Source organism: Myxine glutinosa (assembly GCF_964187855.1).
Source record: "Myxine glutinosa chromosome 12 unlocalized genomic scaffold, kmMyxGlut1.1 SUPER_12_unloc_2, whole genome shotgun sequence".
NCBI classification, from domain to species: Eukaryota; Metazoa; Chordata; class Myxini; order Myxiniformes; family Myxinidae; genus Myxine; species Myxine glutinosa.
The window spans coordinates 194,532-212,226 of NW_027616356.1; the positions used below are offsets into that span (position 1 = coordinate 194,532).

Below are 17,695 nucleotides of genomic sequence, written 5' to 3' on the forward strand. Positions count from 1 at the left end.
AACAATAAACCTTAACCTGTCGGTGAATTCAGACGCCCATTCAAGTTCTCCCAAACTTGTGCCTTCTGGTCCTTGTCTTTGTAATCCGCCACATGCGGATCCCACAGCAGGGGCCTTGCTCTCACTAACTCGATCAACTGTTCTCGGTAGTCGTCCATTTTGTTTCGGAAGTTTTGCCCGGATGTCAGTCTAAAAATAATCAGGTCGACCGAGATCTCCGTGTTCACGCATAGAAAAAGTGTGCATGTTCATTCCGCCTTTCACGCGTGAAACGTGACACGTGAAACGTGAAACATGAAAGGCGTTCTATGGCCCAGAGCAAGTCATACTACGTTTGTCCACTTTTCTTTACACGCGTGAACCGTGAAACGTGAAACGTGAACCGTGAACTTCTATGGCCCAGCAGCCTTACGGTCTCCTCTCGGGCTGAACTTGCTGGGGCGGCCTGGCCTGAACAAGTGGCAGTTGTTTGGAATCTTCTCCACTTGTAGATGATCTTCCGGACAGTCGAATGATTGATTTCAAATTGTTTGGAGATCTTTTTAAATCCCTTCCCAGACTCGTAGGCATCTAGAATCTTCTTTCTGAAGGCCTCAGAGAGCTCTTTTGATCGAGGCATGGTGACGCCGCACACTTCAACAACAAAGAGCAAACCAAACTAAATGTCTGAGGTTTAAATAAGACAGGTTCCTCCAAGATCCTCTCCAACGATGTTCTAATCATTTGCACCTGAGCTGGTGCACCTGATTCTAATTTTAGGTATTTGAAGTAGTGATAAGTGCAGGGGTGTACTTACTTTTTCCACATGCGAAATTTGCATGGATGTTTATTTAAATTATACAATGGACTACAAAATGTAAATGTTTCATGATATTTGTTATATTATATCACCTTTATCTATCAATATTGTTGAAATGAAGATCAAATAGCTGAATGTTGAAATATGTTGAAAAAGTCAAAACTTTACATATATATATATATATATCTATATATATATATATATATCTGTGCAGCACCTGTCCTGTCCTGTGTTGTCCTGTGTTGTGTTGTCCTGTGTTGTGTTGTCCTGTGTTGTGTTGTCCTGTGTTGTGTTGTGTTGTCCTGTCCTGTGTTGTGTTGTCCTGTGTTGTGTTGTCCTGTGTTGTGTTGTCCTGTGTTGTGTTGTCTTGTGTTGTGTTGGCTTGTCACTGAACTACTTTCTCAAACCTTTGTGAAATCGTACCAAACTTCTGGTATGCACATATCTCTCCAGTCGGTATGTCCTAAGGGTATTTTTTTGAAAATGTTTCCAATTTGTTTTTATTTTTTGGTGAATTTTTGGGGGATTTTTTTTTTTTCAACTTCAATTGTTTATAAAATGTGATATCACGTATATTACAAATACATTTGTGCAAAATAATTGTTTGAATTATGATTGGTTTAAACCATGACAAAATGGCAACTCGGGAACAGTCATTTATCTATATATATCTACACATCTGCGCAGTGTCTGTGTTGTCACTTAACGACTCCCTCAAACTTTTGTTTCCGTGGTTGTGAAGTGTTTTTAATAACGTTGTGGTGGTTTTGAATCACGTGGTGGTGAGGTATTTTGAATTATGTGGTGGTGAGGTGTTTTTAAATGACGTGGTGGTGGGTGTTTTTAAATCATATGGTGGTGAGGTGTTTTTAAATCACATGGTGGTGAGGTGTTTTGATTTACATGGTCGTGAGGTGTTTTTATTATGTTTTTTTATGGCTGTGAGGTGTTTTAAATTTCGTGGTGGTGAGGTGTTTTTAATTTCGTGGTGGTGAGGTGTTTTTAATTTCGTGGTGGTGAGGTGTTTTTATTATGTTTTTTTATGGCTGTGAGGTGTTTTTATTACGTGTTTGATGGCTGTGATGTGTTTTCAATTTTGTGGTGGTGAGGTGTTTTTATTACGTGTTTTATGGCTGTGAGGTGTTTTTATTACGTGTTTTATGGCTGTGAGGTGTTTTAATTACATGTTTTATGGCTGTGAGGTGTTTTTAATTTTGTGGTGGTGAGGTGTTTTTATTACGTGTTTTATGGCTGTGAGGTGTTTTTAATTTCGTGGTGGTGAGGTGTTTTTATTACGTGTTTTATGGCTGTGAGGTGTTTTTTTTTCGTGTTTTATGGCTGTGAGGTGTTTTTAATTTTGTGGTGGTGAGGTATTTTTATTACGTGTTTTATGGCTGTGAGGTGTTTTTATTACGTGTTTTATGGCTGTGAGGTGTTTTTATTATGTGTTTTATGGCTGTGAGGTGTTTTCAATTTTGTGGTGGTGAGGTGTTTTTAATTTTGTGGTGGTGAGGTGTATTTATTACGTGTTTTATGGCTGTGAGGTGTTTTAAATTACTTGGTGGTGAGGTGTTTTGAATTAGTTGGTGATGAGGTGTTTTGAATTACATGGTGGTGAGGTGTTTTGAATTACGTGGTGGTGAGGTGTCATCGTCCCAAACTTCCAGTCTGCACCTACCCCTCCCCTATGTGTGTGCTGAGGGGTTCTTTCTTGAAAAAAAAATATTCAACCTAAATCTTCAACCAAAATTGCCTCTAAAAATGTAATATCACAAACACAACAAATACATTTGTGCAAAGTAATTGTTTGTATTATGATTGGTGTAAATCATGACAACACAGCAACTCAGGTACAGTCATTAGCCTCAGCTAAAATAAGCCCGTTCCTCTGTAACGACGCTTGGTGAGGCGAGCGCAGCGAACCGAGCCAAGCTAGTATATATATATATATATATATATATATATATATATATATATATATATATATATATATATATATATATATATATATATATATATATATATATATATATATATATATATTGTTGCGGAACCCAACGTCGGCCTCTGTTCCCCTTATCGAGGGGGGATTAGTCCCCTCGTTTATGACTGACCGACGTGGTCCCTGACGCTGCACAGCGACCTCCGGAAAGGCCGGTGGCACAGCCCCATTCGTACCGCGGACAGATGTTAATTGCAGAGCGGTTTTAGCAACCGCGGCACGAACTATTAGCAATGACTAGACCCGATTCCTGAACGTTGGCCAAATCGTGCCACATGTATTCAATTTGGAAAAGTCAAAGACGACGGATGTGAAGAAGAAGGAGACAAAAGGTATGAAAGACAAATATAATTTATTACTAATATTTACACAATTAAAAGAAACCAAGGAGGAGGAAGGATAATAAAATAAAACAGAAGAAGAAGAAGTGGACACAGTGCACCTTAGCTTACCTATGCAGTCTTACTTAGTACCCCAGGACAAGACTAAAGACAGACTACGAGCACACTTACACGACTGGGGAATGGAGGCAGGAATGACTGGAAGGAGGAATGGGAAGACCCAGGCAACGGTCGGCGTCGAGGTCCGGCTCCAGGAGTCGACGCGCGTTGAGGCGGGAAAACTTGCAGGCCGCGAGCGCGTATCGTTCACCGCGAGCAGACTGGGGCGCTTCGTTTTCTCCCGAACTCTGGACTCCGGGCTCCGGGCTCCTCAGCTCCACTTCAACGCCACCTCAACGCCACCTCAACGCCACCCAACGCCACTTCAACGCCACACTCCTGGTCCTCCTCTTACGCAACTCTCGACTTGGTCCAACCAACTCCCCAAAAAGGCTTGCGCGCGCGTTTTTATAGCGCGCCTCGACATCAACCCGCGCCACGCCCGTCCTGGTCTCCCTCCAGTCCTGATTGGCGGGTCTGGGCTCGTTGGCTCCACCTTGTGATGGCGAGCGGCGGCCAACGTCCTGGATTTGGCGGCTCCTCCCCCTTCCTCTCCACTCTGACCACGTGGTCAATGGAGTTTTGCGGCGAAAACCACAAAGCAACAGCGGAATGCAGAAAACCGCCCAATAGCTGTTGGCAATTCGTGACCAAAAGGGGATTGGGAAGGGAATCTACCTTATTTGAATTTGGTGCAATGGAGTGTTAATTAATGGAAGACAAGGCCTTAACCTACATAGAATAAGGAGATAACTGCAGAGAAGGATATATGATTGGCTACGTGTGGTATATGAAATAACTACGGGAACGACCTTTGACCTTTATACACAACAACTGGAGGAAGGAGGGTGATATTTTACAACACAAAAAAAAAAACACCATTCTCATATCCACAACACTATATATACACAGTTTATATATATACATATATATATATACATATCATACATATATCATACATATATATATACATATATACATATACATATATATATATACATGTTAAGGATCTCATCGTGTTTTCCACAAAGAGAAGGCGAGCTATCGCCGGCATTCTGAACAAGTTGTGGCCTGGCATGCTCTTCTCCTCTGCCGTTATATACGTCCTCCTCGACACCTCGCTCATGTTTTTCGACGATTGCGTGTTTTATATCCAAGCACATCATCCTCTTCTTCTTCTCAGCACTGCACTTGCCACTCACTTTCTTAGGCCCCATGGTTAAAACTAAGAAATTTTCCGAAATAACCAAAATGCGAAAAAAAAATGCAGCGCTGTACGACAGAGATACGTACTGTACTTGCACGGCAAGATAACCACGTGACCAGAACCCACCTGGCGGCGTGAACTCGAAATAACCAAAATGCGAAAAAAAAAATGCAGCGCTATACGACAGAGATACGTACTGTACGTGCACGGCAAGATAACCACGTGACCAGAACCCACCTGGCGGCGTGAACTCGAAATAACCAAAATGCGAAGAAAAAAAATGCAGCGCTATACGACAGAGATACGTACTGTACGTGCACGGCAAGATAACCACGTGACCAGAACCCACCTGGCGGCGTGAACTCGAAATAACCAAAATGCGAAAAAAAAAATGCAGCACTATACGACAGAGATACTGTACTTGAACGGCAAGATAACCACGTGACCGGGTGGCGAAAGCTCGTAACTCGGATCTCGGCTCGCATCTCAAAGCAATAAACCGCCGGAGCGACGGCTCGTATCTCGAAAAACTCGTAAGTTGGGGCACTCGTAAGTCAAGGTTCCACTGTATATACATATACATATATACATATATATATATACATATATACATATATATATATAAGTAGTGTAATAATGTTGATCCTGGGACACCTCCAAATTCCCATTGACTTACATGTTAATTACGTGTACTCATGTTTCAGTCATAGCACTTTAATCCTGGGACACCTCCAAATTCCCATTGACTTACATGTTAATTACGTGTACTCAAGTTTCAGTCATAGCACTTTAATCCTGGGACACCTCCAAATTCCCATTGACTTACATGTTAATTATGTGTACTCATGTTTCAGTCATAGCACTTTAATCCTGGGACACCTCCAAATTCCCATTGACTTACATGTTAATTTTCCTCTCTCCTCATTAACCCAAAGCACCTCTATTTCTCTCACCCTGTTCTTTACGAACCTTCTCACCTTTTGACATGCTATCCTTATTCATTAGACCACTTAAACACCTGTGATCCTTCTGACCTTATGGACCTTTTAACCTTTTACTCTTAATATCATCTGGTGAATATAACCCACTCAAACATCGACCCGACAAATATTTGTTTATGTGTGGGAAATCATTTAATTCTCCTACAACTCTCTTCACCGTCTAATATATTGACAAAGTATATGTTTGAGTTTGGTTCTTTTTCAAGATATTTTAACTGAGTTAAAATAAAATGATAAACCTCCCTCAATGTTCTTGTTTGGGTGCCTCCAGTGCCACATACCATTTTTGAATTAAAGTATATATTTTCCTGACAACCATTAAAGTTTTCCGTCCACTCAAAAATATTTCCATCTTTTTTACCCAACTCACCAGTATTTAAATTAATTCTCTTATTTGTTTTGTGAACTTTTTTACCAGTTGCCTTTTCAATTATACCTATTTGATATTTTTCACATTCATTATGTTTTCCATTTATATACCAAGGTTGATTACACCTCCACTCTTTAGTCTGGTTGATACTTGGTTCTATCATTTATATATTAATAAAAAAGGCGGCGGTAGCCCTTAAAATCCCTAACCCCATTATCTTATCACTTATATATATATCTTATCACTTATATATATCTTATCACTTATATATATCTTATCACTAATATATATATATCACTTATATAGATCTTATCACTTATATATATCTTATCACTTATATACTTATATAACCATAAGGGAGACTATCAATCCCATTTTCTAAAATAAACCTCTTATCATCAAAAGCTCCTAATGCTTTCTTATTTATCTCTTCTGTATATAATTGATGTTTATAACTTCTTATTCCATTAATCTTTCTAAACTCTTCTTTCTTTGTTGTTAAACAGTTATAATAATCCTTAAAGTTTATTGTTTCTTTGATAACATTTTTCTTTACACCTTTTAACTTCTTATCAGTCTTTTCAACGTTATTCACAATATATTTATAAGCATAAGCCTTGGACCTCAATCCCACAAATTCACTCATAACATTTCCTCCTAATTCATCCTTGAACTTTCCAATCACCTTTTTATTTTTAGAAGAGAACAACTCACTCTCTGGACTATAATTACTTGTATCATAAATATTAATGTCCTTTTTCATGTCTGAATAAACATCATCAGTATTAATTTTCAAAATAAAACTATCTGTATCCATGTAAAGTAGATTAACATCATTTTGATATTTCTTCCTCAAGTTATTATAAAAGTAATCATACATTAATGACTTTGACAAATCAAGAATTGATGTTCCAATATAAATAGGTTTGTCCATTTCAATACTCTCTTTAATCAAATGGATCGCACTAAAGTTCTCAGTAAAGACCTCAACTCTCGTAAAACTCGATCTATTAATTAATTTTGATGCTTGTTTCCAAGATGTTGATAGTCTGATATTTTGTCTTTTCCTCACATTTTCCATGGTCTTACCAAAGACCGCATTATTCATCAATTTATAAAAGTCTTTCTCAAAATCTGTTTTTGACTCTGTTCTTCTTTGTGTATTAAAATCAATGTACCCCTTTAACCAATGACTTTGATTGAACTTTAGAATCCTATGTATCTTTTCAACACGGAGACCCTTTGAAAGACATTGTCTCAAATTTCTTTGATGAAGAACATAATTTTTCTTGTTGTATAGTGTTGTTAGAAGCTTCTCTGACGCTTTACCCTTTACATTAAATGATTGTTGATAATCACTTAACCACTCATTCTTTGGAATTTCCTTTTCACAAGCAAATGGGAGATCTTTGTGTAGGTTATGGAGTTCCTCTGGATATTTCAAATCAACTTCAAAATAATAACCAACCTTTGAATCATCCAATTCTTTTTGTGTAGAGATACATACATCTTGTAAAACCTTTTTGTAGTCTTTTTCCTTTACCCATCTAAGTTTTCCATAAGGAAGAGCCTGAGACATTGCCCAACCATACAAGTTATTTGAGTCATAGTACATTAAGTAAGAACTCTCTTTTGTTGAATCATAATTTGGAAGATATTTGTTATTTACTTTTGTATATCTCTTTGAACAGACTTGTGAAATTCCACCTCTTTTTGACTTTTCAATCATCAAGAGCATGTCAACATCTGTTATTAAATCCAAATCTTGTTTTGTCATTTTCAACATCGCGCTCCAAGCAAGACCAGGAGCAGTGTAATAGTGAGCAGGATCCAATCCATATCCAGAATGACAGATTGTTCTGAAAGCCTCAAAGACATCAGCTAGAAGAAGAACATCAGTTTTGAGATACAAATCATGATACTCACCAAGATTCTTGATGTTATATTTTTTCCAAACATTTTGTGCGTGTACATAATCTTTATCAGGTAAATGACTATTATTTAATTTATTATAGAAATTTTCTTTTGAAGGAATTTGTGTTTCATTGAATCTCTCAAATGAGTCCATATGGTCATAGGGATAAATTCCCTTTTGTGTTAGTAAATCTTTGTCTGAAAAATACTCTGAAAGACATGGAAACTCTTTTAGATTTTGAACCAAGTTAACCAATGGACTTGCCATGAATTTAAATGTATCAAGAAATCTGATATGAGTAATAGGAGATGTGTGAATTGTTTTTGTGAATGAAATGTATTTCTGATCCGTGTTAGGAATTACTGAAATGTGTCCAGATGTCTTTGAAAGTTCATTAATAAATAGATGTGTATCATAATGAGCGTTGTTATGAAGAAAGACAGGAATGAAAGAGGGGAGTTGATAATTAATATTACAACTTTGATGAGCCGGACCTCTATATTTACCAGTGAGATGACAATGGTCTCTAACCTTTAGACCTTTACCAATTTTCTTCTCACAAATATGGCAGGCAGCCTTTGGATGTCTAAATTCTCTTTTTTCTTTACTTGTTAAGGACATTGGTTTATTGGTTTCTCTCATTATCTTGGTTAATCGAACACAGTCTTTTTCTAGTCGTTTCACAAACTCCTCTGGGGTATTTGAGCCTCTATACTCCTCTAACTTGTTATATTCATCACCAACGGATGATTTGATATAATAACAAAAACCGCAAGGAGTATGTTTTTGATATTTATTTGTGTATGATTGTTTTGGATCTGGAGAAGCAGTATCTATTTTTTCTAGAATACTTTCAAAATCAGCATATATAACAAATGGATGTTTTATTGTTTTCTTTTCATCTTTGAATGAAATCTTTGAGCCTTCTTTCGGCATTTTAATTACCGTTGATTTATGTTCACCACAATAATTTGAGTGTTTATCCAATCTTTCTTGTGTATTGAAGAAGTTAAGACAACGTGTACAAATATATATTTTATTTGTTCTTTCACATACTTGTGTACGAACCAATTTAGAAAGATCTTTGATGTATGTATAATGTGAATTTTCCTCTGAATTAAAATATAGAAGATTAATATGAGTTTGTTTACAATTGTCAGAAAGCTTTAAAACCTGAATGTTGTTTGTTTCTGTTAGACCATAAACATTAACTGATAAATTATTCATCTTTTCAAATTTAGGAATATCATTTAAAGCCATAGGAAACTTTAGATCTTTCGTATTTAATGTATTCTCATATTTTTTATAATGAGATACTCTTTCACCATGAAAATGTGGAGGATGTAAGTGTGCTAGAATAGACCAGAGAAAACATTTATTATCTTTATTTTTGATATTGATAACTGCTTTTCTATTTTTGATAACACTGGGTAAATGAATGTAAGAAGAAGCTTTTAGAGGATCTGATTTAAGAATATGAATGTCTATGTAAATAATCTTTCCTATATTGAATCCACTTCCTACGATTGAATTATCCACATCTTGCTCTTGTTTAATAAGTTCATCATAGACTCCTGATGTTTTAAAATCTTGATATGAAGATATAAAGTGTGGCTCAGTTCTCATGTATGGTGCATCTATAACTCCTTCATCCTTTGTCATTTCTAATTTTACTCCCATATAAAATTTAAGTGGTTTCATTTCCTTTAGTGTTTTTTCAATCAACGTTTGAACAGCAGGTTTAACTATTTCTACAGCATCAACTATAGACTCTGGTTCAGGAGGTTTGAAGTTAAAGACTCTTATTTTAATATGTCCTTTGAAAGCACCATCAGTATTTTTAATAGTAAACAATTTTGACAAGTGTTTGTTAGTTTTAAGATGAGCTTTAAACCCCTTCTTGAGGATGGTTGTTTTACAGACCTTACAATGTTTTGTCTCAGGTGGAAGAGGGGAAAGTTTGTTAAGAATGTTGAATGTATGTTTTGCGGTGAGAATATGTCGTTTATAATATTTTACTTCCTTCTCGCAAGTATCACAATAAACCATATTTTTAGCGTGAGAAAACGTGTTGTTTTATATATGAAACTATACTTAAAGTAAAACACTTTTGAGCTTTACAGCTCCTTTTTATATATATCACTGTACTTAAACTAAAACACTTTTTCACTCAGAATCATCTGTGTCATAACTATCATATGAATACTCAGAATCATACTCAGTCATCAATAAAGCTACTCTCATAACTATCATTTGAGTATAAACTATTAGTATCATAACTTTCATATACAGGTTTTAAATTTTCATTATTATTATCATAAATGTATTGACCTAATTCCCTTTTTTGAAGCTTACCATAAACAAACCTAAATTTATCTATAATTACCAGAGAGGGTATCTTTTTCAAAAAATAATTTTTCAATTTTAAACTAAGGTGCTGGTTATCTCAAACAATAACACATGGTGGCGGTTGTGGCAGTGGAAAACAAATTAGATTACCATCTTTAAGCTTGAACGTCTCTTTTTCAATTGTTTTAAGAACTTCAGTCTTGACTATGTGATTCAAACTCACTGATGATTCGACATTATTAACAATTTTTTGAAGATACAAAAGCCATACAACACTATGTCCAATTGAACTTGAAAGGCCCTTTTTTATTTCTTTAACCACAGCTTTCTTAACGCTATATGTTGTCGTTGGATTAAACAAAGGAAGAAGGTCTTCATCCGATATATTGTTAATCTGGTTTACAACACTTGTTGTGATCATTTTTTCATAACAAGGAGTACAAACACATTCTGACAATTTATTGACCTTTATCTTTGTCATGATAAAATCTTCCAAGGAAATAGTAAAATCTTCACTGCTGTAATGACTCATATTTAATTATCAGAAAAAAATATTCCCATCAATATCTATATATTTTCTTTCATTAGAACTAATAACCACAATATTTTTTACATTAAATGTTATTTTCAAATAATCTCTAATAATCAGGGTACGGAATGATAGTTCACCACTAATATTCATATTATTAATTTCACCCACATCTTTGGGTTTATTAAAGAATATACAAATGTTTCCTCTAGAATCGTTGATGGTCTTATCATTCATTTTCAAAACTTCTTTATCAATGATCTTTTCAAGCTTTGAGTAAATTGCCGGTAGTAGTGGAGAAACTTTTGTCAAATTTACTTTAATAGAGTTATTAATTAACATAGCTTGTCCCGTAAATTTAATAAAAGGACACATGTTATTCTCCATTATGGGTTTAATCCAAAAATTTCCATATTTATCTTTGTTCAATTTTACATCTTTGACATATTTTTCTATATCTTCCACCGAAGTAGAGATTGATTGAAATTTGTCTTTTGTGTTTTGAAACATTGTATTTATTAGATAATAAACTTGCGTTTAGTTTAAGTAAAAATTTACTATATAAATATGATAGAAGGATATTTAGAATCTCCAGACTCAAAATACGATAAATTAGAGAATTGTCCGGCTTGTGATAGAAGAGGGCTTAATAATGAGGATTCATATAAACAATGTATTTTCTGTGATTTAATTTTAATTGATGATAAAAAAATATATAGAAAAATATATAACTCTTTTAAATTAGAACCAAAAATGAAATACTTTACAGGATTAATAAGAGAGATGAATGTTAAGTATTATGATGATAATACACCATTTCTTTCAAGGGAAGAGACTATTTGTATTGAGGAAATGTATAAGGGTTTAATGATATTTATTATTCAAAATAATTTTAATGGAAATGTTAATACAAGATACTATATAAATAAAATAATGGATTATTTTAAAATTAAACCTGAACTCAGGATAAAATATAGAGTTTCTAAAATAGCTCAAAAAAGTTAGATGACTTGTTTTTCAAATATATAAATGAATGATTTTTTACCTGTTTGGGAAAATAAGATAAAATTTAATAATCATAAGAATATTCCAAATTCATTGAGATGTCTAATAGTTGGTTCAAGTGGATGTGGAAAAACCTGTTTACTTTTAAAGATGCTCCTTCGTCCTAATTTTTTAGATTATGATAATTTAATAATTTTTACAAAGTCAAGTTTTCAACCCGAGTATCAACTACTCTCACATGGTTTTAATGCAGGTCTTAAAAAGGAAGACATTATCGGTTTATTTAAACTTCAAAACAAACTAAATGATTATAATATTGAAGATATAATACAATTATTTTGTGATACACAGAAATCAAAATCGAAACCAAAACCCATTACTTGTATTCTTAGTGATAATACGGATGATATACCTTCACCTCAAGATTTAGATAAATCAAAAAAGAACCTCGTTATCTTTGATGATTGTGTTAATGAGAGAAACCAAACAGTAATGGATAGCTACTATACAAGAGGGAGACATTCTTCTTGTAATTGTATTTATCTTAGTCAGTCATATTTTCAACTCCCTCGACGCTCAATAAGAAACAATGCTAATACTTTTATTTTATTTAAGTTAAATTCAATAGATATAAATAATTTTTGGAGAGATAATTGTTCTACATTATGTAGTAAGAAGGAATTTGAAAATTCTATGAAACACACGATTGGAAAATATAAATATATTGTTGTGAAACAAGATGAGATACTAAATGATATTTTTCAATAAATAAATACAGAAAATGAATACCGACGAAAGAGCAAGAAAGTTTAAAGAACATCAAGAGTTGGTTTCAAAAGTTGTTAAACAACAGGAAGAGATAAAGAAGAAACGGAGACAGAAACTAACTGGTGAAGAAGCCTTTGAAAGAAAACAAGACAAATTCTTTAAACCACTTTTGAAAACTCAACACTCACCTGCAGCCCCCACAGTAGAATTTACTCCGAAAAAACTTCAAATGATCAAAGATTTTAGTCAAATGACAGAGCAAGAACTTGGAAAATTAGAATATGATGATGAAGGATTATTTCGGAAACTTGAGGAGGTAAATCAACCCCCTAATTATGTTGTGGAAGCTCTTCAAAACAATGAATATTCGGTGAATTCAAAAACCAGAGCAGGTCTCATTCCAACAGAAGAACCAGCACAGTTTTATCTTGTGAAAGAAAAGGTATTGATATTTAATGATAAATTGGTATTCTTAAGTTCTACTCAACCAAATGTTGAATTAACTCCAAGATTAATGTTTCTTCTAACAAACTCTGGATTAAATGGTTCAAAATATTTTGAGGAACCACTTGATATGGAAAGAGAGGAAGATAGGGTATATATTGATTTACTAAACTCACTTGATTATAGAGTTTCTGTTGCTGGTAAAAGTAAGAAGAATGAGAAGGAGAAACATATTATTGATGCTTTAAGAAAGCTTGGTTCAGGTGTTAGTTTTCTTCCAAATGACCCATCACAATTAGTTAATAGACTATTATTGTTGTTAGGTAGTAAGAAGGCTGGAAACAACAATTGTTTTAATGAAAACTCAGCCATTTTAGATCAGTTGATGAATATGAAAATAATTAATAAATGTCAATACAAAGATATTTTATTAGATATTAAATAAGATGAGAAGCACAATTCTTAGTTTTGATTTTACGAGTGATTACACAGCATCATTCCCTTACCCACTACAACTTGACCACACAAAAGAATATGAGGCATCTTTATTGTCGATGGAAACTTATAATACCTTGTTTAATATCACAGAGAAAAACAACAAGTTTAGTTATAATCCAGGAAGTGGATATAAAACTATAACCGTTTCACCCGGAGCTTACGAGATTTCTCAAATATCTTCAGAAGTCTCCCGCCTTATGAAAGAACAAGGTGATGAACCAAAAAATATTGTAATAACTATTCAAAAACACACTTCAAAATCAACTATTAAACTTAAAAATAATTATAAAGTTGATTTCACGATTGAAAATTCGTTCAGAGAGCTATTGGGTTTCTCTTCAAAAAAGATTGAAACTAACGGGACGTTTTACAGTGATAATGTCATTCAAATATCCTCTGGTATAAATTCAGTATTAATTCATTGTGATTTGATTGATGGTGCTTTTAACGATGCAATAAGAACAAATACAATATTTTCATTCAGTGCATACTCAACCCCGATTGGTTATAAATTTAATATGGAACCAAAAAATCTTGTCTATTTACCTGTGTCAGGAAAAACCATATACAGAGTAAATTTTAGGATAACCGACCAAGATAATCGTATGATATCCTTTAATGATGAAATTATATCCATCAGAATTCACCTACGTGAAGTTTTTCAATAAATAAATAATGGTTATTGTGAGGAAACACGAGTTGGGAAAATATAAAATAATTACAGGGGATGGGATGTTCCTTTCACCATACTATACAAGGTATGTGGGTAGAGGATACTATAAACCAAAGAGACAACGGGGTGTGGGACATCAATTCAGAAATAAAGGAGATGGGATAATTGATACTCTAATGGGTATTGGTTCAACCATTCTTAAACATAAAGACCTAATTGGTTCAACTGCTTCTCTCATGGGAAATGTAGCGGGTGCTGTAAAGAGTATAAAAGATGCTCAAAAGGAGTCCCATAAATTACAAGCAATCAAAGAAATTTAAAAAGGTAAAACTCAACTATCTTCACAAGAACGACAAAAAATCATTAAAATACTTGGATCAGGGTTTCAACAATTTTAATGCTATATAAATACAAGTATGGAAGCGATTGATAGTATCTATGATTTGGATGATACAATTATCATTTCAAACTCCACTAAAAAGGAAGACTATTTTAAGGTAAATGCTATTACAGGAACCGACTGGAATTCAAATGGAACAAAAAGTTTTGAAATAAATAATCAACAAACTTACTTGAATATAGCTGATAGTTTCTTGATGTGTAAATTTAAATTCACAAAGGCTGCGAATAACACTAATGCTACACTCGTAAATGATTTCTTCTGGAAAATGTTTGATAGTGTCCGACTGTATATTGGAACACAAGAGGTTGAAGCGGTTGATTATGTCGCTGCTACATCTGAAATGATGAAATTCACACTATATTCGTTTAGTGATAGAATGGGTAAGGGAGCTGTTGAAGGTTTTATTCCTGATATGTCAACGGGTACAAACGCAGACCCTGGTTATAGTCAAAGGAAGGCAATGTATAATGATGATTCAAAAGCAGAGAATAGTTTTACCGTAGCAGTACCTTTGAAAGGTATATTTGGATTTTGTGATTATGATAAAGTTTTGTATGGTCTTAAAATTAGATTTCAACTCCAAAGGAATGATAATGTAAATAGGTTGCTTTTTGGGGCTGAAAATGCTTTTGGTGATAATAATAAATTTGTTATCAATGATTTGTGTTGGTATATTAGTGAATATACTCCTAATCTTAAAACGGAAGAGATGTTGAATAGAAGACTTAACTCAAAGAAGCCACTAAATGTATCATACCTTAAAAGAAGATGTCAACACGTTAAACTGGAACACACTACCTACACTTGGAATTTGGGTGTTCTTGAAGGAAAGCCACGATACCTATGGCTCATTTTTAAGAAACCAGATGGAGAGGAGGGTACTGATAAGAATAATGCGTTGAGTGATAATGCTAAGGTGAAACAACTTCGGGTTTCACTTGATGGTACATTTTATCCACGAGATAGATTGGAAATTGATTGGGAAAAAAATGATTATGGGGAAGCCTACAAGTCTTACCAAAAGGTGTGTGAAAGCAACGGTAATAATGATCCTATTTTGGATATGGTTGCATTTAAAAAACTTTATACAATCTATACAATTGACCTGAGTTCTCAAAAAGAAACTATAAAGTCTAATAGAGTGGATACTTCTCTATACATTGAAAGAGGAGAGAATGAAGAAGTTGACGCTTATTGTTTACTTTTGGAGGAAACAGAATTACAGATTAATACAGATAATGGTGTTATGATTAATATCACATAGGTTTTTTCTCATAAATAAATGGTAGGGGTATATGTTAATCAAATCAATCTTAATAAATTAACATCTTGTATTCAAAATCAAAAGCCTTGTATTATTAATGTTAATACAATTCAAAGAAAAGGAGCAGTAAGAATTGATGTTTTACTCACACACACACACACAAGTAAAAACACTAAATGATGTTGGATCACTTAAAATTAAAATGACAAAACCTATGTTGAAGAAATATTCAACACGGGAAACGAGTGGAGGATTTCTCCCGTTTCTAATTCCTTTACTTGCTGGTTTAAGTGCGGCGGGAGCATTGACTGGTGGTATTTCAACAGCGGTAAAAACTGCTAACGAAAGGAAGGCACAACTAAAAGCTCAAAAAGAATTGGAAAGACATAACAAGGAGTTGGAGAAACAAATTAGTGGAAGTGGTGTAATTGTGGATTTTACTCACCCACTGCCTGATAAAGTTAGATTGTTGGTTGGAGAAATGCTTTCCTCTATCGCTCAAGCGGGTGTTAAACTAACTAAACGGGGTAATGGATTGTATCTTTCTCATAAATAAATGGATAAATGGTTTAAACAATTTGGAAAGAATACAACGTCAAATATAGAACTTGCTAAGTATTGTAAAACACTAAAAATTGATAATGTGGTTATTTGTATGAGAGATGAATTAATACATATAAATAAGAATACAAAGAATATTATTATGAATTTAGACACACAGAATGGTACTCATTGGGTTTGTATTCATAATGGTCAGGATAAATATTATTTTGATAGTTATGGTATTCCACCACCTGTTGAAGTAATACAATTCTTACAGAATGGTGTTTATCAAACATTCCAAGTTCAAGAAATTAATTCTAAATGTTGTGGTCAATTATGTTTATATGTATTATTTCAACTCAACAATAATGAAAATTTTTATGATATCATTTTTTATCTAATATAAATGACCTATGTTGGAAAAGATGGTTCTATCTTTGGAAAATCCTCTCAGGATATTGATTTATCAAATTATTATACAAAGGCACAGGCTGAACGACAAAAATATAGTATAAGTAAAAATATTAATATGAAGAATACTTATAAATTAATCAATTATCCAAACCCTACAGATGCGAATGACTTGATTAGATTCAGTGATTTATCACAATATATATCTTTAAAGAAAACAGCACATTTTGTGAAACAAGTAAAATTTACAACCACAACACCTGGTTATACTGACCATACACCTTTCCTCATTGAATTTAACTACCTGCTTACAATTGAATTTTATAAAGAAGGACATATGGTTAACATGCGAATTAATAAATGGGGATATGAAATGCCTGATTTAGGGTATAATTGGTTTTTTTCAATAAACTTAGAAGACCTACATGATTTTAATCAGTCCCGTAAAGAAGAATATTATCCACTTGGTGAGGATAAGGATCTATGTGGAAGTACAATTATCAAACAACAAATACATGATTTTAAGAAAAGAAAAATATATGGTAGTATAGCGATGGTTAACATGACAAAGAAGGAAGGTAATGAGATAAGGATAGAAAGCCGAGGAATACAAACCGATTTGGTAGTGGGAAGATGGGGTGGTATTACCTGTCATAATATTAATCTCACATATATTTCTGATACATAAATGGCAGGAAAAAGACTACAAGAGAATTATAATTTTTGTATTCAGGGATACCTTCAAGAAAAGGGTGCTCGGTTTTACATACCGTACGAATTGGAACATACACATGGAAATTTTGTCATTAAAAACTGGCCTTATACTGATATTGCTAAACCCACAAATAGAGACTTGTTAAAAATATTAAATAAAAATGAACTTCTCAAAGTTATGAAATATAAAACTCTTTTAGAAATTATCAACAAATCTTATTGGTACCCTATTATGAGAAAAATAATTATAGATACAAGAATATCTCAAAATCCAGATGAGTATATGTATAATATTCTTTGGGGCTCAAACTCAAGGGTTGCAAGGGCTGAGGAAGGAGTTGAAGAAGAGAAGGAGGAAGG

The 17,695-nt window shown here is 33.7% G+C and overlaps 2 protein-coding genes across 7 annotated transcripts in view; both read right to left on the reverse strand.

Annotated features, from left to right (window-relative positions):
* The window catches only part of LOC137437920 (uncharacterized), a 422,503-nt gene that overhangs the window by 32,293 nt on the left and 372,515 nt on the right, over window positions 1–17,695 (reverse strand). The window contains exon 1 of one of the 6 annotated variants that reach the window (XM_078768644.1): window positions 3,314–3,460. The exons of the other annotated variants lie outside the window; for them this stretch is intronic. The gene's annotated coding sequence lies outside the window, so the exon portion shown is untranslated. Of the gene's footprint in view, window positions 1–3,313; window positions 3,461–17,695 lie in introns of those variants that run through there. 6 annotated transcript variants of the gene reach the window in all.
* Window positions 5,764–9,157, reverse strand: LOC144888918 (uncharacterized). Its single transcript, XM_078768665.1, has one exon. It carries the CDS (start codon window positions 8,992–8,994, stop codon window positions 6,154–6,156), a length of 2,841 nt encoding a protein of 946 aa, XP_078624791.1. The 5' UTR covers window positions 8,995–9,157; the 3' UTR covers window positions 5,764–6,153.